General features: G+C 46.7%; 1 protein-coding gene and 1 long non-coding RNA gene across 2 annotated transcripts in view; one reads left to right on the forward strand and one right to left on the reverse strand.

Moving 5' to 3' along the window:
- Window positions 1–10,144: 10,144 nt before the first annotated feature.
- The window catches only part of LOC308596143, a 76,945-nt gene continuing 61,831 nt past the window's right edge, over window positions 10,145–25,258 (reverse strand). The window contains exon 3 of the long non-coding RNA XR_014012359.1: window positions 10,145–10,265. This is a non-coding gene — a long non-coding RNA (uncharacterized lncRNA). The remainder of the gene's footprint in view (window positions 10,266–25,258) is intronic.
- On the forward strand, window positions 17,378–21,473 carry LOC308596720 (uncharacterized protein). The gene is made up of 2 exons (XM_081211909.1): window positions 17,378–20,094; window positions 21,017–21,473. Exon 1 carries the CDS (start codon window positions 18,413–18,415, stop codon window positions 20,084–20,086), a length of 1,674 nt encoding a protein of 557 aa, XP_081068035.1. The 5' UTR covers window positions 17,378–18,412; the 3' UTR covers window positions 20,087–20,094; window positions 21,017–21,473.

Raw genomic sequence — 25,258 nt, forward strand, 5'->3', positions numbered from 1 at the left:
TGTTTGCTTGTCAAAACACCCTGAGGCGTTATTCCCCCCCACCCCCAAAAAAGTGTTATTGGTAGACTCTATCTCTATGAGGTGCCAGCACCTCACAGCATGGCTATCATCACCATGTTAAGCATTTGTCTTTGCAAGAACAAGATTTTCTGCTTCAAACCTGTTGTTTTTCCAGGGCAAGGTCTTGTAGGAATACATTCCAGAGACAATATGCCTTGAAAACAAGACTCTGCCTGTGCTGAGTGGTGTTCAGTTTCCCCTGAGGTGGGTTTTCATTGCAAAGAACTGGATGTTTTGCTTGTAGATTATTCTGATGTTAGAATACACAACAATAGTTTAAACACACACACACACACACACACACACACACACACACACACACACACACACACACAGCATCCCTGGTGGTGCCTTTAAACCAAATATACTGCTGGAACACACTTCCAGCAGAAAAACTGACAGGGTAGAGTCATGGGCAGAGAAACAGCGCAAATGCCACATTAACATCACAGAAACCTTGTTGGATCAGGCCATAGGTTTATCTAGTCCAGCATCCTGTTCTCACAGTGGCCAAGCAGACGCCTGTAGGAAGCCCACAAGCGGGATATGTGTTCAACAGCACTCATTCCACACTCTTACAACCTGTGGCCAAACCACCTCAGCCCTGGCACATTTATTTATTTGATCGTTTTTTAAAATTGAATTTCTCAGTCACTTTATCTTGCCCGGGGCCACCCAAAGCAACTTAGAACCAAACAGACAATAAACCCCATTCAGATATATTAAAACCACGAGGAAAGGGAAACACATTACAGTGCTACCTCGGGTTACATACGCTTCAGGTTACATACACTTCAGGTTACACACTCCACTAAGCCAGAACTAGTGCTTCAGGTTAAGAACTTTGCTTCAGGATAAGAACAGAAATCAGGCTCCGACGGCGCTGCAGCAGCAGGAGGCCCCATTAGCTAAAGTGGTGCTTCAGGTTAAGCACAGTTTCAGGTTAAGTACGGACCTCCGGAACGAATTAAGTACTTAACCCGAGGTACCACTGTATTAAAAACACCCCACCCACTTCTAAAAGGTCTCAGTTAAAGGCCAAAGGCCTGGTTATAGAGGAAAGTTTTGGCCTGGTGCCTAAAGGTATATAATAATGGCACTCTCAGGTGGACTCCCTTGATAGGAAATGGAGTGCTTTGTGCTACAGAGAAGCACTTTACAAAGCGTTTGCAAAACCAATGTGCGGTATGTGGTTAGCATGTCTGACCTGAGCATGGAAGGCCAGGGTTCAAATCCTCATTCTGCCACAAAGCTCACTGGGTGACTCTCAGCACAACCTACCTCACAAGGTCATGGTGAGGAGAACATAAGGAGGAGAGAACCACACATGCTATTGCTATACCAGCCTCCTTGAGGGAAAGGTGGGATATACATGTATTAAGAAAAAAATCATAAATATAAAATGGTTCTTCTGAGGAGACACAGGAACTTGAGCATGTGCCAAGATTTTCTCCTCCCAGAACCTGAGCATGAACCTTGCCTCAAGCACAAGCAACTTCCATTCCCAACAACTGGGGTGCCTGAATTGAGTGTGTATATATATATATATATATATATATATATATATATATATATATTGCCTGAAGATAACATGAGGTAAGTACCTTGCTGTAACCTGGCTTTGGTCAATTTCTGGATGTGAGACCACCTGGGAATACCATATGTGACACCTTGAGTTTTGTGGTTGAAGACACGATAGAAACGTAATAAATGATCAATAATTAAAAGTAACCAGCATTACCAATGAAATAAATAACATTCAATCCATTATATGCTCCTCAGTATGTGCCAGCTTACACTTAGCATCTAATTGTGGTTTCTAGTTCAATCCTGCATGGGTCTACTCAAATACCGTCCCAGGGTTGCGAGTGGAGGATTGCAGCCTTCAGGTGCCTTTGGTTACTGCCCTACCTCCTACTCCCTGTTCAGTTTGGTTTTCTACTAAGACAATGAACGTGCAGGTTTTCTTGCCGCAATTACACATGGGTTATATTTACTTTTGTCCCTGTGGAGCAATATGGCACAACTCTTGCAATAGTTAATTGATGAAACATTGTTAAAGGGACATGAGGCTCCCAGTTAATGATGCACCTTAGAATTGCAGGGGATGGGATTCCCCTCGGTTTACCTGCAGTCCTTGCTGCTTTTGTGCATTGTGGACACTTATGAATGACACTTGTGAAAATGCCTTCAGATCTTTTGCATGTAGTGCATTCAAGGCTGAAAAAAAACATCATCTCCTTTGAGAAATACAGTTGAACTTTGGTTTTTGAACATAATGGGCGGCTTCCATAGAAACCAAAAATACAGTAAAATATCACACGTTAAAAACTTCCCTGAACAGGGCTGCCTTAAGATGTCTTCTGAATGTCAGGTAGTTGTTTATCGCTTTGACATCTGCTGGAAGGGCGTTCCACAGGGCGGGCGCCACTACCGAGAAGGCCCTCTGCCTGGTTCCCTGTAGCTTTGCTTCTCGCAATGAGGGAATCGCAAGAAGGCCCTCAGCGCTGGACCTCAGCGTCCGGGCAGAATGATGGGGGTGGAGACGCTCCTTCAGGTATACTGGACCGAGGCCGTTTAGGGCTTTAAAGTGGAGTCTACTTCTTCCCGAATCTGAGCGATTTTATCTGCAAAAAACTTTGCAAAATCATTGCAGGAGAACATGTGGCCTGTACTGGGCCCCGATGTTGCAGGTGGTTCCGCTAAATTGTGAACCACCTGACAAAGTCTCCTGCTGCTGTTTTCTGCAGATGCAATAGATGCAAATCCGTTCCAGTAGATCGTTTGCTTTCTGAAATGTTAGGAAACCAAAAACTCAATACAGAAGCCTCAATACAATAGGGCAGGCATGTCCAAAGTCCGGCCTGGGGGCTACTTGAGGCCCCCAGGCTGGTTTCAAACGGCCCCCCTGGCAATTTTGAAAAAGCAATCTCTTGCAACCCCCAAGGGCCTGCCCACCAAAGCCATTTCCTTTTTGCGGGCTCGTCACGAGCTCCCCCCTTTGGGGGTGTGGCTAGCCCCCCCCCATTAGGGAGTCCCCGGTTGCATCACTCTGTGGGTCGACCAATCTGGTCAGCCGGGGTGTGTGGCTAAATAAAAAAATACTACAGTACATGTTTGGGACGTTGATGCTGCAGCGATGGCGATGGCAGAGGGGCGGCCGCCTTCTTGACACAGTGCCGGATTTATGTATAGGCCAGCCTTCATGCATGTTCACTTCATCAAATCTTGCCCTCTTTGAAAAAGTTTGGACACCACTGCAATAGGGAAACTCAATATGGAAGCTGTGTTGCACGTTCGGCTTCTGAAAATCATTCAAAAACCAGAACAGTTACTTCTGGGTTTTTGGCATTTGAAATTTGAAGCGTTCGACTTCCAAGACGATTGAAAACTGAGGTTCCACTGTATACATGTAAATAAAATTGGAGCCCCTAAAGTCACATTTGCAGAATGAGAATTACCTGTTCCCTGTTATCATCGCAGGAAAGGCTAGAGTACAAGCTACAGAGACGACAATGTTTCCTAAGCTGCTTTCTCCTACTGTTCTCACAGTTGTTGAGTAAGCGGTGGCTTGATTTCACGACTGCTTATCTGGCAGGGACAAAATTTGCACTCCATGCACTCTGCCCTTTGAGGAGATCCTGTTGCAATGCTGAGTATGTTGAAGCCCGTGATAGTAGAATGGAGATTATTTGGACCAAACTCCCATCTCAATTATACCAGACAACCTCACTGAACTCAAAGGGTTGTAGCTGAAACAAGAGTGGTTAGCTGCATATTTCTTTGGGGGACCAGCTTGGACCAGCAAACATGAGTGAAGGACAGAGAATCATCATCTTCTCACATAGCAAGTTAATTGCATGAAAGCAACTAATATGCTGAAATGCAAAAATCAGGGGTGCTGGCACATTAATTGATTTCACTCACTTAATGTAACAAGTGGTTTAAACCCCAATTGAAATTATTATTATTATTGTTGTTGTTGTTGTTGTTGTTGTTGTTGTTGTTGTTGTTGTTTATACCCCACCCATCTGACTGGGTTTCCCCAGCACACTCCTTCTGCTCTGAAAACAAGGGCACCAGAATGCAGAAGATATGTGTTCAAATAATCTCCGCTATACTTTGGAATGCGTTTCTAGCTCTGTTCAGATGTTTGCCAAGAATGCACAGAGGGAGGCCACACAAGCTAACTTCACCCCCAGTGCCCTGTTCCTGTCAGCTGCAGCTTCTGGCTCTAATGATGAAGAGCCATAGCTTTGTGGGATAGTATCTGCTTAGTATGCAGAAGGTCCCAAGTTCAATGTTCAGCATCTCCAAGTAGGGCTGGGACTGGCCCCTGTCTGAAATGCTAGGGAGCTGCTGCCAGTCAGTGTCGACAATACTGAGTTAGAGGGACTGATGGATTGACCCACTATAAGGCAGCTTCCTTACTGTGTGTTTCACATCACTTGCTACCTGAGTTCCGTTGTCTGAAGATGCCAAGGATGGAACCACAGACCCCCTGAAAGTTAAGTGCATGAAATACAGTGGTACCTCGGGTTACATACGCTTCAGGTTACAGACGCTTCAGGTTACAGACTCCGCTAACCCAGAAATAGTATCTCGGGTTAAGAACTTTGCTTCAGGATGAGAACAGAAATTGTGCTCCGGCAGCGCGGCGGCAGCAGGAGGCCCCATTAGCTAAAGTGGTGCTTCAGGTTAAGAACAGTTTCAGGTTAAGAACGGACCTCCAGAACGAATTACCGTAAGTTTATAACCAGAGGTACCACTGTACTGAGCTATGGCTGCTCCTCAATCAGAAATGAGGCCAGAAGAGGTCTATGGCACACATCCAGCTCTGATCTCCAACAGAGGGGAATAGCTAGGGATGGGAGGCTGCCTCTGCTGCCCCACCCTCCTTCTGCTACCGGAGGTGGATTTAGGGCAGCATGGGGGGGGGCAAGCCACAAGGGGCAAAGGGCCACCTTCCCACCTACTTCCCAAAGCCTAGTTAGCACGTGCCCACCTTTGGGAAGGAGGTAGGAGGGCTCTAGGATTCTGCCAGAGCCTTGCACTTCCTTCCCAAAGCCTGATGCCCCCCATTCCTGCCTTTGGGGAGGTGGCATGTCTGCCCCTGCTGCTACCTAAGGCAATTGCCTCACTCTGCCTAATGGTAGGGTCAGCCATGCCATCTGGAAAGCACCTTAGGTCAGAGATAAAGGCCACAGCAGTGATGGTTGGGAAATTTTGTCTCAAGGCTCCGCAGTCTCAATATCTTGAGTGGAAAGCAAATTGACAACTTAAAGGACAGAGTATTAAACCCGCATACACAGAAGGTCACTCAAGTTTGTTTAAAAGACTGCTTGCAAAAGGCCTTTCCCCCTCTCAGGTGAAAACTGAAGCCTGGCCAGCAGAAATTGTACCATTTCCAAAGGCAGTTACCCGATTACTGTGAGAATGAGGATTTCTGGATCAGTTGACGCTTCCTTTTTCTACTGAGGTGCATGCAATTAAAGCTTGTTTTGTATCGCTGTAAGTGAAACCAGATATTAGTGAAATAATCCACTGTAGAACTTTAAAGAGAACATAAACTAGAAGCTTGCTGAACAGTACATCTTTAATTGCTTTGGCCTGATTCTTACCTTGTGGGTTCCCCCCTTATTTGTTTGTTTGTTTGTAAAGCTACAGCATTTCCACTCAGATGGCTTCCAGTCAGAAAGCTTCTCCTAAATCTTTGAGAAATGGCTTCTAAAAATGCATCGTTATTCTGCTGTCCAGGTATGTGTTGGAGAGAGGTGAACTTATCTGTGTGGCTTTTCAGGTGGGAGCCTTAGATCATTGAAACTACTGTACTCGATTAGTTATTGTGGGGAAGAGAAGGAAGGAAGGAAGGAAGGCGTGAAGGAGTGGCATTTTAGATGACTATATTTTGGTTTATAACTTCCAGAAGAAGTCTGGTGCTCTTTTGTAAACATTAAACATACAGATGATAAGGGATGATGGCAAAAAAATTACAGTGAAAAAAGCCAGCAATCAATAATGTTGCAATTCACTTTTTTGGCAAGGTTCTGTACAGGCCAAAATAGAATTTCCTTCTCAGGTGCAAAAACTGAATTTAAGGGGTGCTTCGCAACAAGGGGTACACTTGCATTTGTGGTAGGAAAAGATGCAGACTTTCAATAGGAAGTCATGGGACATGCACCAATTGGCAACAAAGTAGGATGTCCACTCTGAAACTTTTGCAGGTGCAAACAGTACAGTGGGTTATACCTCAGGTTACAAACGCTTCGGGTTACAAACACTTCAGGTTACAAACTCCGCTAACCCAGAAGTAGAACCTCGGGTTGTGAGCTTTGCCCCAGGATGAGAATGGAAATCGCCTGCCGCCAGTGCGGCGGCAGCAGGAGGCCCCATTAGCAAAAGCGTGCCTCAGGTTAAGAACGGTTTCGGGTTAAGAATGGACCTCAGGAACGAATTAAGTTCGTAACCCAAGGTACCACTGTATTGAAGTTGAAATCAATAACTTCCCCAATGCCATGTCTTGGGGAAATGGCCTCACAGACCAAACTGAACCGATCGCAGGCCAAGATTGGCCTGTGAAACAGAGGTTCCCTACTACTGATCTATATGAACAAGGTACTACTACACATTTGCATTCTATACTGTACTTATATGGGTGATTTTAGTGCTTAGATTGAAAACAACTTGTTATTACTCCTTTAAACTGCAATTTTCTTCCTGTCTCTCTGGCTGTCTTTCTCTATCAGAGTTGGCAGGGAGAAAACCAGTTCAAATGAGCTGAACAAATTAGGATTAGGTGGGAGAGGGCAGACTGGAACAATAGAAAAAGTAGACCTCCTCAGTTCCTGGTTTATAGACCTTTCCAGGACTTTTTTTTCAGCTGGAACTCACTGGCACTTAGTTCCAGCACCTCTCATGGGTGCTATTGCTGTTCTAAGAGAATGAGGGAGGTGTTTATGGTGAGTTCTGACACCTCTTTTTCTAGAAAAATAGCAATGGACCTTTCTTTCTTTCTTTCTTTCTTTCTTTCTTTCTTTCTTTCTTTCTTTCTTTCTTTCTTTTCACTCTAATGAAATGCATTGGGGAAGAAAAGAAGGGGAAGAGAAGGAGTGGGAATTGTCCCAAGGTATGGTGCACAGAACACAGAAGGAAGTCTGCACACAAAGAAGCCAATGTGTGCAAAGTCTGTTGCAATTCTGTTTGTAGCTTACAGCACAAAAGCAGAGAAGATTTTGGAGCACAAGGAGCCAATAAAAGTACAAGTCAAAGCAGTATAACTATTTAATGTGATGAATATGCTGCCTCCCATTTTCAACCCCAAATCTGCAGATATGCTGCAGACCACCTGAATGAAGCTCAAGGGCCATTAGTAGGCTGTGGACCAGTTTGGGAAACCCAGACCTAGGCTTCTTATGGAATCATAGAGTTGGAATCTTGACCACAACCATACCTGGGTGGGCTTGAACCACCAACCTTCTGGTTAAGAGTCAGACTCACTGACCCACTGCGCCACTGGAGAACATCTTACGTGATACAGTTTGCCTCACGCCTTTTAAGCATTGTAGAGAGAAAAAAGTGAAGGTGTATATTTAAATATGTATGTCATGGATATACAAGTCCAGATTCACATACAGTTTAGTAGTTCCCAATTGACAAAGATCTATCCTGTGTCTCAAGATGCCAGGGGCTCCTGTTTCATTTGTATCACAAGTTACATTGATTTCTGCTTTAACAGTTTTCCTCCTTTCATCTTCTCCAGTTTACCACAGCCCGTGCAAAACTGATTGCAATCTCTTTTCAGAGTTATCTTGCTGCAGGCTGTTTGGATCTAACTGCACGCTTCTTCGTTGTTCTTTTGTGGCTTTCTTATTTGAGTCACTTTGCTAAAATGGAGACAGCATGTTCTGTGCTCTTATATAGCTTTGTTACATCAAGAAGGAATAGGCCAAATGATGATGATGAACATTTTATATTTATCTGTATTTGTAAATAGGTCACCTTGTGTAAGAAACCTACTATTTTTAAAACTGACTTTATGTATTATTTTGCCCTCTTGGTGCCAAGTGAGGAATAGGTAAGACAGAGTGCAATGTGTTCTGATTGGTTCTTTGCCAGGACACTGGTCCTCAAGAGAATGCAGCAGCTCATCTGCTTCTTCTTCTTATTATTATTATTAAAAAAAGTAACTCCCAACCTATTTGAAATGTTGCTACAGACATTTTTGGTCCTGCTTTGGCAGAGTCAGAAAGGACATGTAGAGCAAAATTTCCTTTGCTAGCTGGCAGGAGCACTGGGCATACCCAGAGAACTATGAGGGATTTGAAGTTTGCAAGTTCCAATTTTAATAGTTGCTATCCCCAACACGGCTGGATTTAGGTTTGATGAGGCCCTCAGCTACTGATGGTAATGGGGCCCTTTATATGTTCAGCTGTCCTTATTCAACAACAATTTTTTTTTTGTTTTTTGTGTTGAATATGTGCTATATGGTAATTTATGGGCCTAATAGGTATCTAAAGCCATTTGCAAATAACAAAATACGTATTTTATCAAAGTAATTGTTGAACTGAAATACAATTAAAAAGAAGCATATTAATAGTGAAATACAATTAAGAAGAAGTATACAGGTAAAGGGACCCCTGACCAGTTGACGACGACTCTGTGGTTGTGGCGCTCATCTTGCTTTACTGGCCGAGGGAGCCGGTGTACAGCTTCCGGGTTATGTGGCCAGCATGACTAAGCCGCTAGGTCAACAGAACTGTACAAGGTTGATGCCCAAATAATTTCTTTCTGTGGCTTAATGTTTGGAAACTGGACATCAATACATAAATCCCTTCTGTAAAAAATGTAAGGTTTGAATATTACATATTCATTTTCAGAATACCCTAACCTACCCCAAATAATGAACATTTTAAACATTTGGGGAGAAATTGTCATTTGAGGGCTGCAATCCCAGCCTGCTGATTTCTGCTGAGTGAATTATCTGAGAATCACGGCCACAGATGCACAGCTAACATGCACTAGAATTTACAAAGTCTGAAGGCAAATATTTCCAGTTCTTCAGCGATCAAGTCTGCTAGCAAGAAAGATTTGTTATTGTACTTGGGAATTGGGGCCCAGTTAAGCAAGTGATTATGCTGGAAGGTTTTGACAGTCAAGCTTAAATTTAACACAGTGCAGTCAGTTTCAAATGCCAAACTGCTGGGTGAGAACAGGTGTTAACAACTCTGTTCTTCTTCCTAAGGCGAGACAGAAAAAGCACAAGAGTGCACGGTGGGCCCTTTTAAAACTGTTGAGTCTTGTTCGCTAACTGAGGAGGACTTGAAAAGCTTCAACGGTTTCCTAGACTTTATTAATTTAATATGTCTTTAAGTGGGCAGGGCTGTAAACATTAAGCCCATGAAACTTATTATAAAGTCTCCTCTTGAAAAGTAGAAAAATAAATATCCTGAAAATTCTGCAGAATAATATGTCATCCCCATATCTGGAATATAAACAACTGAGTACCATAAAACAGCTTTACTGGAGGGAGTGATAGGGAGAAGTGAGCATGATCATTATATTAAACATACAACTCACTGTATAAACTGTATATGCAAACTCTAAATAGTTCACTGTCTTGGATTCCAGGCATGCTAGAACGTTTGTGAGTGACATTTTAACAGATATTGCGGTTATCTGCTTAAGCCGGGAAATATTAAGGACCCATTTATCACATGGCATCTGAGGTAAAAGTTCATCTATACATATTTAGACAGCTTTGGGCTTGAGGACTCTGGAGGGGGGGGGGGAAGCACTGCCTTTTAAATGTTCCATCAGGATGCTTGTTCCCTTTAACAGCGGCATGATGCAGAGAACACCAGCAGCCAAAGCAGAGATGAGGGACCTGGAAGGCCAAAGGTTCTCCATCCTGGGGGTGAACTGTCATCTTGTATGGAGATGATGTACTGATGGGGAAAGCTACACCATTGTAACCCCTTTCTGTTGAACGACTGTTAAATGTACAGGAACCCTGCCATACTGCCATAGAAATGCTAGGTGGCAATGATCTTACAGACAAATTGAAGAGGTGTCAAGGACACTTCTTCTTCGGCGATCACTTGTAGCCAAGTAAGATTGTCTTCCATGCCATGAACACCGTCTTAACAGTGAGTCCGTAAGCAACTGTGGAGGCCAATTCTGGATCCATACGTCTTTCCCAACACAGGCTGAAAAGTCAGCACAGAATAATTTCATGGCTTGCACATGATGCAGAATTTGGCTCCTCAGATTAAATCTGACCCTTTTGGAGGACTCTCAGCCCCATTCCCTGCATCTCGAGATGCAGCTGTGCATTCCGTGTACTTTATATGTAAAGCACTGTGTATCTGGGGGAGAGAGACTAGCAAGGGGAGATTAAACAGGAGGGAACCTCCATTGCAAGGTAGGTAGCAATGGAAGGGAAAGAGGTGACGAGGTTCCCTTGGTTTGCAGCTTTTTAATTAACCATTTTCTAGTGCGCCTGGTGCGGGAAGTATGTTTGAAAAATATTAACCTCTGCTCAGCTGACATGTTTGCCCTGTCTCTTTACTGCACATGCACAGCTTGATTCTATATCAGTACCTCTTCCATTCCCCAACCCCCATCAGGCTGTGGGACGGGCACAGGTCTCTCTTGCCTGAGAGTCTGCAGAGGCCTTTAGAAATTAGTCCTTGGTTTGAATGATCAGCCCAATAGTGCTGGTGCAGAGAGAGGATGCAGCTTGCATACTTTGTATGCAGAAGGTCATGGCAACACAACCTTGTTCCAAGTCTGAGCAGAGGTCCACTTGGCTTAGTGTTTTTGACACTGCCTGGCAGAAGCTCATACGGGAATTTTTGCCAACCCTACCTGGAGGTACCAGGGATTGAACTTGGAACTTTTCACATGCAAATCATTTGCTCTACCACTGAGCGATGGCTTTGTTCCAGAATCACTCCTTGGCATCTCCAGTTTTAAAAGGATCTCTGGTATCAGGGCTGGCAAAGATATTTGCCTGAGACCCTGCAGAGCTGCGGCCTGTCAGAAGAGGCAATCCTGAGCTAGAAGGGTGAATGGCATACAGCAGCTTCTTATGTTCACAACAGAGAAGCGCTGAACTCCTGCCCAAAGCCTTTGGAAGCAAATGTTACCCATAACCCAGTCAGCAAATAGCTCATCCAGACAGCGGTTAGCAGATTCACTCTCATCTCCCTGAAACTGGAGAAGGTGACAAAGAAAATTGATTAGAGCTGTACTTTTAGAAACTGAAAGATGACTGTGGACTTTCCTGAAAGAGCTGGGAGATATCAGGGATGTGGGCTGAGGCAGAACCTCAAGAGGCAATGTCCCCATAGGCACCATGTTTGCCTCACCACCTTTGCTGCTGGCAGAGAAACAGTGGTGGCTTCCAACAAGCTGTCTTGTGACAGCTTGTGGAAATCTCATGAGATCTTGTGCGCTCAAAGAAATCTTCTGAAAAGCTCTGTAAGATCTCAGGAGATCTCGCCAGAATCCGCTGTGTGACCCAGGTAAGGGAGGCTTTGGTGAGGGGACTTCAGAGGCATGAAGGCACCTTCCTGTTTCACCTCAGGTGACAAAACAGGCTGGGCCACCCTGTCTTGTTCTAACACATCAGGTACCTATGGCTGCAGATCATTCTAGTGCTGGCTACTTTTAAAAAGGCGGGGGGATGGGACCTTTTTTTTTAATGAAGAGCTGCGTAAGTTGCCAATCACACATTGCATTGACACAATGAGAGTGTTCCTTATCTTTTCTTCTTTTAGAATCACAATATGGTATCAACATGAACAAAATTCGCATTTCACACAAACGTATACATACACACCTATGGTACATATGCAGCTGCATTCTAGATAGTACAGTAAATCACAACTGATACATTAAGCAGGTAGATAATTTATATTTTCTTAATGATGATATATGATGGAGTATTTTGAACATGTGATCTCATTGCAACTAAAGCTTTTCCTAAAGGAAAGTTAGCTCAACTCTTGCACCAAGATGAACAATTGGTGGCCCAATTTTCTGCACTGTAAATTTAGAAGGGAATTTTATTAATTCCGCTTCATATTTCAATTGGTTGCTTGCTGCAAACAATTTGACTTTGGTCTTTGGAAGCTATGAGGACCTTCCTCCCTGTACTTTCTAGGACCACTCCTCAATAATTTTATGGTGGAATTAAAAAAGCAATAGCCTAGTGTTGTCTGTTCAGTAAACCGTTAGTCTTTTGCACAGTGGTCAGATCCTGAACATTGAACTGCTAAATCCTTGCAGAAAGTTCACAGGCAGTTTATGATTTACATCTTCGTCTATGTTGCTGAAAGGAAATGAGAGCACCCAGACGATCTAGTTCTCAATGCTCAACATCCTTGCAATTACCTATTTACACCTGTAAAGGTACATTGCTGTTTCTACCTTTCTCCTTTTCCTTTATCTGATGCTGATAAAAATCTTATATTACAGTTACCAGAAAAGATGAGAAATAGGTTACTAGAAGCAAAGCGGAAGGAGGAAGCACACACCTTTTCCACCCAGACAGAAATTTCATGGCACTTCCTTTTCAGTGTTGCGTTAGAAATGGAGTTCTAGATAGTGGAATGAAAAGTAAACACAGACTTCCTCATTCAGGAACAACAGGCAGGTGAGGCTTGCAAAAAAAAAGCATGGAGAGGACCAGTGTTTTTCTTGTTGAATACCGTATGTGTCTATTTTCCCATATGTATTTTAAATAAATGCAGTATCTGTATATTCTCCATTATCACATGGTGAACTTTTGGATACGAGTGACAACTTTGTCTGCCAAGGCCTGGTTCTTTGTTGACCTTGAGTTCGCTTGAAGATGCATGCACAGTGCTTTCTTGTTTCGAGGAAGTGCCTTCTTAGAAAATTTGGCTCAGGTCTAGGTACTATCAATGGGTAGAAATGGCAGGATAGCGGATAAGCATTAGAAGACATGTCCTAATTATATAAGACAATGGGGCAGTCTGCCTTGAGGAGCTGGTGGAATAGGCTCTCTGCTACAAGTATTTCAGCAAGGATCAGCCATCTGCCATTGTTGCATTCGGCATTGAGCAGGGAGGGGAGTTTGGACTGTATGAACTCCCATTTCCCTTTCCAGCTCTATGATTCTAAGATATTCCCAGTGCTCTGCCCTTCATTGCTCCTAACATTTATTTTCTACCTATAGAGAAAGTGTGGCTGGAGTGTTGGACTTGGATGGCAGAATGCCCACCTTTTGACCCTTGTTGAACCGTAAAGCTCAACGGGCGGGGTTGAGTAAGTCACTTTGTCTCAGCTTAGAACTTACCTTATAGGATCACTGTGAAGCCAGAAGACCTCAATGAACTCATTGACAAAATGGGGTGGTGGTGGTGGTGAGATGCAAATTTGACCAGTTACATAAATCATAGTATAGGCCAATGGTTCCACATTTTGCATGCAGAGGACACAACACTAATGGTTCCTCATTGTTCCGTATTTACTTGTCAGTTCCAGCTCATCATAACCAGGAAGCTGCCCATTTGCACCTCCCGGGTGTGTGGCATTGTTTCCTGTACACAGTGTTGGAAATTTGGCAATACACTTGAAGAGCCTTTGCTTGGAATGATTGACTTGAGAGTCACAGCAGTGGGTGGAGATTCAGGCTGTTGTTCATCCTCAGGCAGTTAAGCAAACTGCTAAAACAGCTGTGAATGCACCTTGACTAATCATTTCCTTCTACTAATGCTGAGGAGATCTTCAGTTGATAACTCATGTGTGAGCTCCAGGCAACAAGCAACCTTCTCCAAGGACTATTGGCAGCACATCTAAGGCTCGGCTTAAAACAGGTGCTAGTGTTGCATTTTAAATGTAAAATAATAATAGTAATAGTAATACTCTGAGCATTCCAGATACTTCTTTGTTGTAGTCCCAGCAGTTAGCTCAATATCCTGACTGCAGTTATACATCACTCTGGGTACTCCATTTAATACTAAGATACACATATTACAATTCAATACTCTCAAATACTTGATGTCAGGGGTGGAAAAAGATGTCCAAATTGAAAGGACCTGTGCTAACTTTTCACTGGGTTTAGATGTGGACATGCTTGGTCCTCTGCAATGAAAAGGTGAACAAAGTTTAGAATAAGTTCCTAGTGTGTACCTGTTGGAGGACAAACAGAGAGTTTTTTCTTCCGTGTTCTAGGCACCCAGAGATCACAGCACTGAAAGCAGCACAAATAATGTGTCAGGACAGTCTTGATTCATTTTCTCCATGGTGTATGGAAATGGGCATGCTTTGTTGAGTCAGCCTTCATTAACTTTTAAGTGCTTAGGGTCTCTAGAAGTCTTACTCCAGACCTGCCTGACAGCTAGGTTAGACAGAGAGAGAGAAAGTGGTTTGAAGACACACAGTGAGCTTCACGGCTGTGTAGGGATTTGAAACTTGGTCTCTCAGATCCTAATCCAGCTCCCTAACCACTATGCCACACCGCGACCTGGTAAGACTTTGGCACATTTTCCTCAGCTTTAAGAACTTTGGCCACATTTAGAAGGTAAATCAAACCTACTCTTACTGTGGTTGTTGCATAGCCACTTCCGGGCCTGCCCCAGGAGGTGGGGTTGCGGGCATCACACCCATCCCCACGTGAGCGGGGGCTGGTCTCAGCCCCCGCGAGAGCAGGGGAATCCCATCCGGCCACGCCTCCCGGCCAGCCAATCGGCTGGCTGGAGGGGGCGTGGCTTGCCCTATTTAGGGCCGGAGCGGAGGGGGCTCGCCCTCTCTTCTCCGGCTAGCCCCACGTTTCGCAGCTGACCCTGTCGTCGTTGGAGCCTTCTTTCTTCGGACACGTGGAGCTTCAGCGCAGCAGGCGCGGATCTTCCTGGGCCTAGCCGCCGATCGATCGGTGCATTCTTGTCGCCCCGTGGTCATTTTGCAGGGAATTTTATCTGCCTGCTTGCTTGCGTGCTCCGTTCCAACGCGAGCCAAAAGAGCTGAAATCACTTGGGGTTGCTGGGGGGGGGTTATTCTCGTAGGTCTCCAGCAGCGGAGGAAGGATCACGCACCGCGTTCGCTGACAACGTGCGGCAGCTAAACCTCCGGTAGCTGCTGGGCTCCAGCAGCCGCCAGCCAGCTGATCACTCCGGAGCAGCCTCCCTCCTGCAGCCTTCCTCCTTCGCGCCAGCCACGTGACGCTGCGGGGATTACCCTTACGCCGCTTGGAACAGGTTGTATCGGGTTAGGGAGTTTGAATTTGGTGGGAGGTTGAGCCACTGATCCTTGGAGCGCGTTTATTCCTTGTTTGCCGGGTGGGCGCTTTCCTGGCTGTTGCGGGCTGTTTCTCTTACGAGGCTTGGCTTTGGCACGGAGGCTGCCATTCAGCTCTGCCCGATTCATCGGAGAGCTAGCATTTCGGGCACGGGCTTCTATTGTTTATCGTTGGCGTCCGTTTTGCCGGGGGGCTTTGGCTGCAGCGTGGCTTGGCCTTGGGACGTGGATTCTCGCGGTTGGGAGACTACAGCTGGGAGCAGTTTCCTCCGTTGCTAGGCAACGATAGCCTGCGGCCGCCATCTTTGTTTGCCCACGTGGCCTGGCGGCGGCGGCCATTTTAGGCTAGGCAAACCGGGTGGGATCTAAGCTAGACGTGGGGCTAGACTATCTACCTCACTCCTTCCTTAAATAAATATAGGAGGTATAGAGCAACACCAATTCATTCATTGTGAAAGGGGGTGTTAAAGAGCTAGCTAGCAGCTCGGCTCACACAATACCGGCAGCACAGGAAGGGGCTGCCTCGGGTGGCAGGGAATCTTTACAGAGTGCTTGAAGAGCTTAGAAGGATTATTTCTAATTTGCTATAGGACTTATACTATCCAATAAAATATCTCAATTGGCCGCTTAGCTTAAGATCTTAGGTGCCCCTGGGAGTCTTGCTTTGCCAAAACAATTCAATAAAACTTTTCTATACAAATCAAAATAGATCTTTTATTTTATTAGCTTGCAGTTATCTGGCAATTAAATTCATTTGGTTTTATTTGCAGGAGCTTAGAGGGCTCCTAGGGTGCCTTGCTTTGCTTGATAAAACTCCCTGTCTGGCAATTTGAATGAGTGATTAAGAAAAGCGGCAAGGTTCACCATAAGGCAATTCAGCCATCAGTGCTGACAGCATTATTGTTTTAAAATACGTTGTTTGATATTACTTTACTGCCTTTGGCTATAGACTGCCGGGAGACATTCTATAGTATATAAGGGAAGGCTTGGGATAGTTCACGCATTCACTAATTTCCTCTCCTTTATCGTATTGCAGTTACGGCTTCTTATATAATTGCAAGCTAATTAAGTTGCTTTATAATTAAGTTGCTTTATTCCGTTTAAGTTAATTGGAAGTTGGTTCATTTGGCCAACTCATCTAATTGGTCGTTACACTTCATTGCTTTACTTGCTTTTAACAATTTTAATTGCGATATAGTTGCAATCAATCATTTCGGCAATTGATAAATAAACAAATAAATAAATAGTTAATAGCAGTAAGAATAACAATAATACATATACATATATAATAAAGCGCTCTTTGGTGGGCATCCAGGGAGGACAATTCTGAGCAACTGGGTTGAGTGCGGACAATACTGAGCTAAAGTGATTGTCTGGTGTTTCTACGAGTGCAAAGTACTGAACAGGAGCGGTTGGGTGTGTTAACTATCATTCCATTAAGTTTTGCCAGTGCAGACGATACTGAGCTACGCACATTAGCCGTACTACGTTGTTGGTGTTCCATTGATCAAGATAAGCAAGAATCTAGATCACATCATGTCCGGTCAAGGTAACCAAGTAAACTCCACCGCAGCCGGGGGGCCTCAGGGGAATCAGGAGGAGCCCCAACCTTTTGTAATCCCAAGTAACCCTCAAGCCTTGGCAGATTTTTTCACAGCGTTTCAAGATTTCTATAGGCATAGATCTTCAGGACAAGGGGCAGCGACACCGGCAGCGCAAGTGACAGCGGCACCAGGGCTGGCGCCAGGGGCACCATCAACAGCGGCACCGGTGGTGGCGGTATCTGTGACGGAGGCACCAAGAGCGTTCACACAGGATTTCATTCCAGACACACAACTTAACGAGGTGCAACTTCCCGGCACTTCTGCAGCCGCGGTGGCAGCGCTGAATGCAGCCAAGGAGTCAACACCCCGGCCTAAAAGGAATACCCGGGCGCAGTCGACCGGCCAGGGCAAGGCAAAAGGGGCCCCGAGGGGAGGCAGGAGGGGTAAGGCTTGCGTTCATTGTCCTGGGACTACTAATCTGCAAAAGGATCCAGGTGTTCCAGGTCTCTTTCAGAACCCACCACTGCAGTCAGCACCAGCCGAGGGTGCCTCAAGTTCTTCTTCCGACGAGGAAGCCCAGGGGACGCAAGCAGCGCAGGCGGTAGCCGTTCCGGATCAAGCCATTCCTGAGAGCCACTCGGGGAAGAGGAAAGAGAAGAGGAAGCACACCTCAAAGAAGAAGAAGAAGTGCAGGCATTCGGATTCAGAGGATGATTCAGGTACCTCTTCTTCTTCCGATTCAGATAGCGATGCTCCTAGGGAGGAGTACTGGGGCCACGGGGAGGACGCTGTGGGCCTGCCTTTATGGGTGCATGAGAGGAGGGCCAATTCCTACAGGAAATCCTTTAACGGGACCCTCGAGTGGAAGGATGGCGCATTGCTGCAGGATGTTAAAACGTCCACTAATCTCTCTACGGATTTCATCGTAGGCTCTCATTTATCTCCGAGAAAGAGGAATAAGATCCTCAGTGGGGAATTCATAGATATTTTCAGACTGATACCTCCAGCAAAGCTTATGGGTAGGGGGGAGAAGAAACGCAAGTATGGTAATCGCAAGTACAGGACACCCAGACCCGAACGTACTTTTGACAACTGGCTGGACGGGTTCCAGGTGTTTATGGGCGTCGTCAGCGCGGCTTATCCAAAGCGGGCGATGCATTTGGTTGCGTACTTGGCTCATGTCAGGCGGGCGCGGGATTTAGCGGGGGATATTGCTGCCCTAAATTATGATGAAGATTTCCGCAGAAATGCATCACAGTTGTCTTCCACGCGCTGGGACCTGAAGGACCAGAATTACTGGTCAGAACACGTGGGTCCCTTCGTTGAAAAGAAGCCCCAGGATTCGTCAAGATCTTGGAAGACCGCTCCAAAGCAGAGGCGGCTGTGCTGGGAGTACAACAAGGGGGTTTGTGCACGGGCTGTCTGTAAGTACAGCCACGAGTGCGAGAAATGCCTCGGTAACCACCCTGCCACTGCTTGCACCAAAGGGAGGCAGCCCTTTCGGGGTGGGAGAGGCGCCTATAACCAGGGACCGAGAGGTGGCCATGGGGCGCCATTTGGACCCCAAGGTGGCAGACAGTAATTTCAGCCTGGGCTTAGCCTGGTCCCCCATCAAGTTGGCCCCGCTAAAAAACCTCTTAGACCTTTACCCTAACAAGACGGCGGCACAATACCTATGGGAGGGCTTTAGTAATGGTTTCAGGATCCCAGTAGCCTATCCCCCCAATTCTAGTGATCCTCCAAACCAAAAATCGGTGAGGGAGATGCCCGAGGTTGCCCAAAAGAAAATTAGTAAGGAAATAAAAGCAGGAAGGGTAGCCGGCCCCTTTTTTGTCCCCCCAATTGAAGGCCTCCATATATCCCCGCTAGGCATAGTCCCAAAAAAAACGCCCGGTGAGTATCGCATGATCCACAACCTCTCCTACCCAAAAGGGGGGTCCGTCAACGATGCAATACCACAGGAACTCTGCACAGTTAGATATGCCACTTTTGACCAAGCGGTACAGCTCATACGCAAGTTCGGTAAGGGTGCGCTGCTGGCAAAATGTGACATTGAGTCGGCCTTTAGACTCTTGCCAGTTCATCCGGAAGATTTCCGGTGGCTTGGCTTCAAATTTGAGGGGGCGTATTTTGTAGACAAAGCAATGCCCATGGGCTGCTCTGTGGCCTGCGCAGCCTTTGAGGCATTCAGCACCTTCCTGGACTGGGCGCTTCGCTTTAGAACCGGCGCCGAGGGCGTGTCGCACTACCTGGACGACTTTATCCTCGTGGCCAATAGCAGGGTTAAGTGCTCAGAGCTCCTTGAAGCCTTCATATCACTAGCAGGGGAATTGGGGGTTCCTTTAGCCGCCGACAAAACTGAGGGTCCGGCTACGACCATGGTTTACTTAGGTATCGAGCTGGACACTGTCGCTCAGACCTCAAAACTTCCCAAGGAAAAACTCATCGCGCTTGGCGACCTGATTCGGCAGCTGCTCCCCCTAAGAAAAGTTACACTCAGGCAAATCCAGTCACTGTTAGGCCACTTAAATTTTGCTTGCCGCGTGGTTTCCCCTGGCCGCCCATTTTGTGGCCGCCTTGCGAAGTTGTCAGCAGGGCTGCGTTCCCCTCACCATAGGGTGCGCCTATCCAAGGAAGTGAAATCCGACCTGGAAGTCTGGTTGAAGTTCTTGCAGAACTACAACGGCATTTCTCTATGGCAGGACAACCTGTCACTGCAGGTTGACTTCCAGGTCCATTCGGATGCGTCGGGCTCTCAGGGGTTTGGCGTTTACTTTAGGGGCCAATGGTGTGCTCAGCGCTGGCCCGCCGACTGGCAAGGGGGCCCCATTACCAGAGATTTAACATTCCTGGAATTCTTCCCGATAGTAGTGGCGGTGCACCTGTGGCCGGAAACCTTTAGTAACCATAGGGTGTGCTTCCACACCGACAATCAGGCCGTGGTGGCAGTACTTTCCAGGCAGGCCGCGCGGTCACCAAGGGTAGGCGTCCTCCTGCGTTCCTTCGTTCTCCGGTGTTTAGAGCTCAACATCCACTTCTCTGCAAAATTTGTGCCTGGTGTAAATAATGACATCGCGGACGCCCTATCTCGCTTTCAGATGGACCGCTTCCGCTCGTTGGCACCGGATGCACAGCTTCTGCCGCAGCCGTTCCCGGAACATCTGTGGAGTCTTGGGGACCTGAGGCATGGGGACCAGAGGCCTGGGAGCCAGAAGTGATTCAGGGAGTAATGGCCTCATTGGCACCTTCCACTTTGAGATCGTATAAGAAGGCTTGGTCAGATTTTTTACAATTCCGTGACAAAACCCGAACCATCAAGAGCAATGCCCCTCCCGTCAAGCCTGAGGTGCTATCTTACCTAGTTTACCTAAGACGCTTGGGCCGCGCCCCCAGAACCCTCAACCTTCAAGCCGCAGCAATTTCATTCTTTTGCAAGGCGGTATTTTCCACTGACCCTTGTGACGATTTTGTTATACGAAGGACGTTAGAGGGTTGGCGCAGGCTACAGCCCCCAAACTGCGATACAAGAAGGCCGATATCATTCGACATCCTTTCCCAAATCCATAAAAAATTGCGGGCATTATGCTGGTCAAAGTACGAGGCCCGCCTATTTTCAGCGGCGTATTCCATTGCCTTCTTTGGAGCTCTGCGCGTGGGTGAGGTAGTTTATGAAGCAGGTTGGCACGGTTCCTCCCGGGGCTTGCTTTTAAGTGATGTTACCCTGTCACGGGAGGACCTGGTAATACGAATACGCAGCTCCAAAACAGACCAGCACGGGAGGGGGGCTCTGGTTCAGCTGATGGCCACCGGCAGGCCTGGCCCATGTCCAGTAAAAGACACGAGGCGCTTCTTATCCCTGAGGGTCACCTCGGCAGGGCCTCTATTGATTCACGCAGATGGTTTACCTTTGACGCGTCACCAGTTCACGCGGGTCATGCGCTTAGCGCTAGCAGCATGCGGCATCCCCGCAGCAGATTTTGCAGCACACTCCTTCAGGATTGGAGCAGCCACCACGGCAATGCACCTGGGTCTTACAACAGAAAGGATTAGGGATTTAGGTCGTTGGAAGTCTGATGCGTACAAACGTTATTTGAGAAAGAATCTGTGATGGTGATTGACCGTGGCCTTTTTCTCTCAATTTCTTACAGGTGACAGGGGGGTGCGCGTCTGGATTATCGGGCACAGTATTGTGCATTGGGCCAGGGTCCGCGCCATTAATTCCGGTCTCGGGCCATGCCTGGGCTTTCCACCTAACATCACCATTTCCTGGGTCTCCCGGAGGGGAATGCGCTGGGCCGAGATGCTTCCGGCAGTTAAGGCCAGAGCGGCAGTAGAGGGCCCCCCAGACGCTTTACTTATACAATTAGGGGAAAACGACCTAGCCTACAGGAAGGCTATTGATTTGCAGTGGCACATTTTTAGCGACTTCGATGAGCTGAAGGCAGCTTACCCGAATATCACAATTATTTGGGCCTCGCTGATGGAGAGGCGGGTTTGGAGAGATTGCAGGTGCCCGATAGCTATAAATAGGGCTAGGAAAGCCTTGGATCGGGCGGTGGTGCGTAGAGTGGCAGCCCTGGGGGGGTTGGTCATTGGCCACCCAGGCATTCGTTTCAATCTTGAGGCCCTCTACCGTTATGATGGCGTGCATCTTTCGGATGCTGGTAACGATGTTTGGCTGTTGGATATTGCTAAGGGGATAAGGGAGTGGATTCAGGCATGAGAGTATTGGCGGCGAGCGGCTGCTCGGTGGCGGTAGGCATTGGTAAGAAGGGGTTAAGAGGATGTGTGGGGGGGAGGAACGCCATCACCTCCCCCCAGTGAACGAAGGGTGGTCCGTTAAAGGACTCCGGGGGGCGTGGCCCTGTCCGAAGCCTATGGAGGTGTGGGCCAAAGGCACGCCCCAGAGCGGTGACCCGGGGGAGCTCTTAGCCGACGTGCCTCAGCGGGAGACTCCCCCGATCAGTGTTAACCCTTCACCGTGTCTCCAGCAAATGGGCTGGAGCCGGATAGTCGTTAGGACCAATGCCTAAGCCAATGCCTCTCATTCCTGAATTCAATAAAGTTGTGGCCTAATTCGCCCAATTAACCTTAATTATGGTGTTTCGTGTGTTTATTTATCTTGGTGGGGGGCGGGAACTCGCCACGCAAAGCCACTTCCGGGCCTGCCCCAGGAGGTGGGGTTGCGGGCATCACGCCCATCCCCACGTGAGCGGGGGCTGGTCTCAGCCCCCGCGAGAGCAGGGGAATCCCATCCGGCCACGCCTCCCGGCCAGCCAATCGGCTGGCTGGAGGGGGCGTGGCTTGCCCTATTTAGGGCCGGAGCGGAGGGGGCTCGCCCTCTCTTCTCCGGCTAGCCCCACGTTTCCCCACCCTCCCTCCCTTTAGTTGGGCTTTAGGTAGGTCTGACTTTGCTATGGGCTTCGGCCTGTCGCCGCAAGGGGCATGGTAGGAATTTTTCCCAATTGGCAATTTCCAGCCTTTTGGTTTTTCGCCTACCTCGTAGCAACTCGTCACAACTCTTCGGCATTGGCGGTAGGCATTGGTAAGAAGGGGTTAAGAGGATGTGTGGGGGGGAGGAACGCCATCACCTCCCCCCAGTGAACGAAGGGTGGTCCGTTAAAGGACTCCGGGGGGCGTGGCCCTGTCCGAAGCCTATGGAGGTGTGGGCCAAAGGCACGCCCCAGAGCGGTGACCCGGGGGAGCTCTTAGCCGACGTGCCTCAGCGGGAGACTCCCCCGATCAGTGTTAACCCTTCACCGTGTCTCCAGCAAATGGGCTGGAGCCGGATAGTCGTTAGGACCAATGCCTAAGCCAATGCCTCTCATTCCTGAATTCAATAAAGTTGTGGCCTAATTCGCCCAATTAACCTTAATTATGGTGTTTCGTGTGTTTATTTATCTTGGTGGGGGGCGGGAACTCGCCACGCAAACATTTCTTTAGGTCACCCGGCTTAATATGAGTGGAGTGATTTTCACAAGCAGGATCAGCCAATCCCTGGAAGGCATTGATACACTTCCAGCCACCATGATGGGGTAATAACAAGTAAAATATATGGACTCAGCTGGCAAAATGGATGGGTTCTTAGGTCCCAAGCTGAGTATCAACCTTGGATCCATGGCCAGGTGGTTCTTAACTTCTTCCTCTGATTCCTGACTATCAGAAACTGTTAATTAATGAGTGTGACACTCCCTGGTTTCATTTTAACTTATTTCATTGGGAAACATGAGCCCGGACTGACTTCCACTGAGGTAAATATAAATTACCTTTGCTGGGTAAAAGCAGTTTTGGAACCTTGGTGGCCAAATTAGATTTATGAGCCCTGAGATAATTCAGGGACATTTCACAAATAGGTTGCTTAACAGGCTCTCAAGGACTTTGTCATGTAGCATTGGAAAACAATCTTTGAGCCCAACTAGTTGCATCAGTTCCTAACATGGTCTCCTTATTTGGGAATCTCATACTTGGCCTCCAGACACAGGTTTTAAGACTGTATGCTTAGGCATTAAAAATGGTGTTTTCTGACCCTTTATGAAGTTTTATTTAAATTTTGAGAGATTAGCAGTCCAAAGCTCCCTGACATCCAGATTGTTAGGATAACAGCCTGCCTTTCTTTCTTTCTTTCTTTCTTTCTTTCTTTCTTTCTTTGCGCATTGCTATCTCCATTGCCCAATGGATGCATATGTGCACCTCCAGCAGCACAGCATAGAAGGGGATTATGACTCCCTCTAGATGTGTATTGATGTGACGGTGCATGCAGATAACATCCAAGTTTTAAGCTAATTTTAAATAGTCATTTGCCTGCTGTTGCAGTAAACACCCAGCAACGCAGCCACTCTCCGGCAGCATTGTCTGCGATGCCTCGCCCTGAGGAACAACCCCTTCCTCAGAGTGGGACATGGAGCACCCAGGGTGTTTTGTTAGCAGCATGCAGGTGAGAAAACAGGAAGGAGAATTGGTGGTAGTAGTAGCTAGCCAGCCGCTTGCTGCTATGGTGGTGGTGGGTGCACTACAAGCGCTGGAGGCGCGGGTGCGCACTGTCCTCCATTCCTCCTGGCCCATCTGAGCCACATGGTTCACAATAGCCTGCTTCTATGAAGATTGGTATGGTGAGGCTGCTTTCCCTGATGGTTAAATATAATAACTAGTGTTGACACTTATTTTTAGTCCTCTTAGGGTGATCAAGGGACTACAGTCAATGATGGAGTTGTGCCATCTGTACCTGCTGAGGTGACTGAAACATTTCCTGGAGCAGAGGATCCAGCAGCCATCATACAGGTCTTTCTAAGGCTGCAGAAACTACTTTCTTCCAAAAAGTGACACAGGAATGAATCCAGTGTTACTTCTACTCAGAGTAGGCTCACTGGAATTGATGGGCATGGGTTCATCCATTTCAATGGGTCTACCTTAGTTGGATACAACCTACAGAGTGTGGATTGTTTTTGGTCCACAGCACCTATTCATAAACCCGACCAGTGCAATCAAATCTAATTAGGAAACAGTATTAAGGGCCCATCCCAGCAATTGGGCAATTTCAGTCTGCTAACAAAAAGAATGAAAATGTAAATTATAGTAAAAAATGTCTGTTTTTGCCAGAAGGGAGATAACTTCCTGCCGACATTGAATCCATCCCAAAAACCTGTTTTCTACAAGCTCTGCGTTATCGTGAACTTAATTAAGATGGAACTTAATTACATTTCTTTCACATTAGGTACACCAGAGCTAGTCAGAGCATTTGGTTTTCTCCTCACACCAGTAATTTTTGAGCACACAGTAGGAGGTCTGTCTATTTGGCTGTTTAAACCATTAACTGGGGGGAAAAGTGTTTGTCAGCCAAGCTTCTAGGTTACTTAATGCATCAAAAATATCACCCAAGCAACGAATTATTCTGAATGTGAAGGGAAATAGGGTGCCCTTCAGACTGTCACTGTTCTGCAGAAGGGATTCAAGTGTATACTGTAAATTTAGGTTGGTGCAATTAAAGTGAGTGACGGGGCACTTTAATGATAGTGCAACAATTATTATTTTTTTTTAATTGCTGTTTAGAAACTGTCGAGGAAATGCATTGAAAAGTGAGATGTGGGATGAACTAAAGAAATACAGTATGGATGATTTAAATTTTAGTTAGGGCTTTAGTTAACTCCGTAACCTTGCATTTCCCCCATCTATCGTAAGAGCTGAAGACTCCAAAAGTATTTAAAATCCCACCCAATAGGTTAGAAAGTTTACAGTGAATAGTGTAAAGCAGTTTGGCATGTAACCTTGCCAACTCAACATAGATCCTAAACTGCCCAGGCGCGTTATGTTTCAGACAATAATTAACTGATAAGCTTGTATGGTTTTCCTCATGAATGAATTCTGCAGGAATTACAAGTTTAAGCATAGCCTTG

Source organism: Podarcis bocagei (assembly GCF_964188305.1).
Source record: "Podarcis bocagei genome assembly, chromosome: 10".
Lineage (NCBI taxonomy): Eukaryota > Metazoa > Chordata > Lepidosauria > Squamata > Lacertidae > Podarcis > Podarcis bocagei.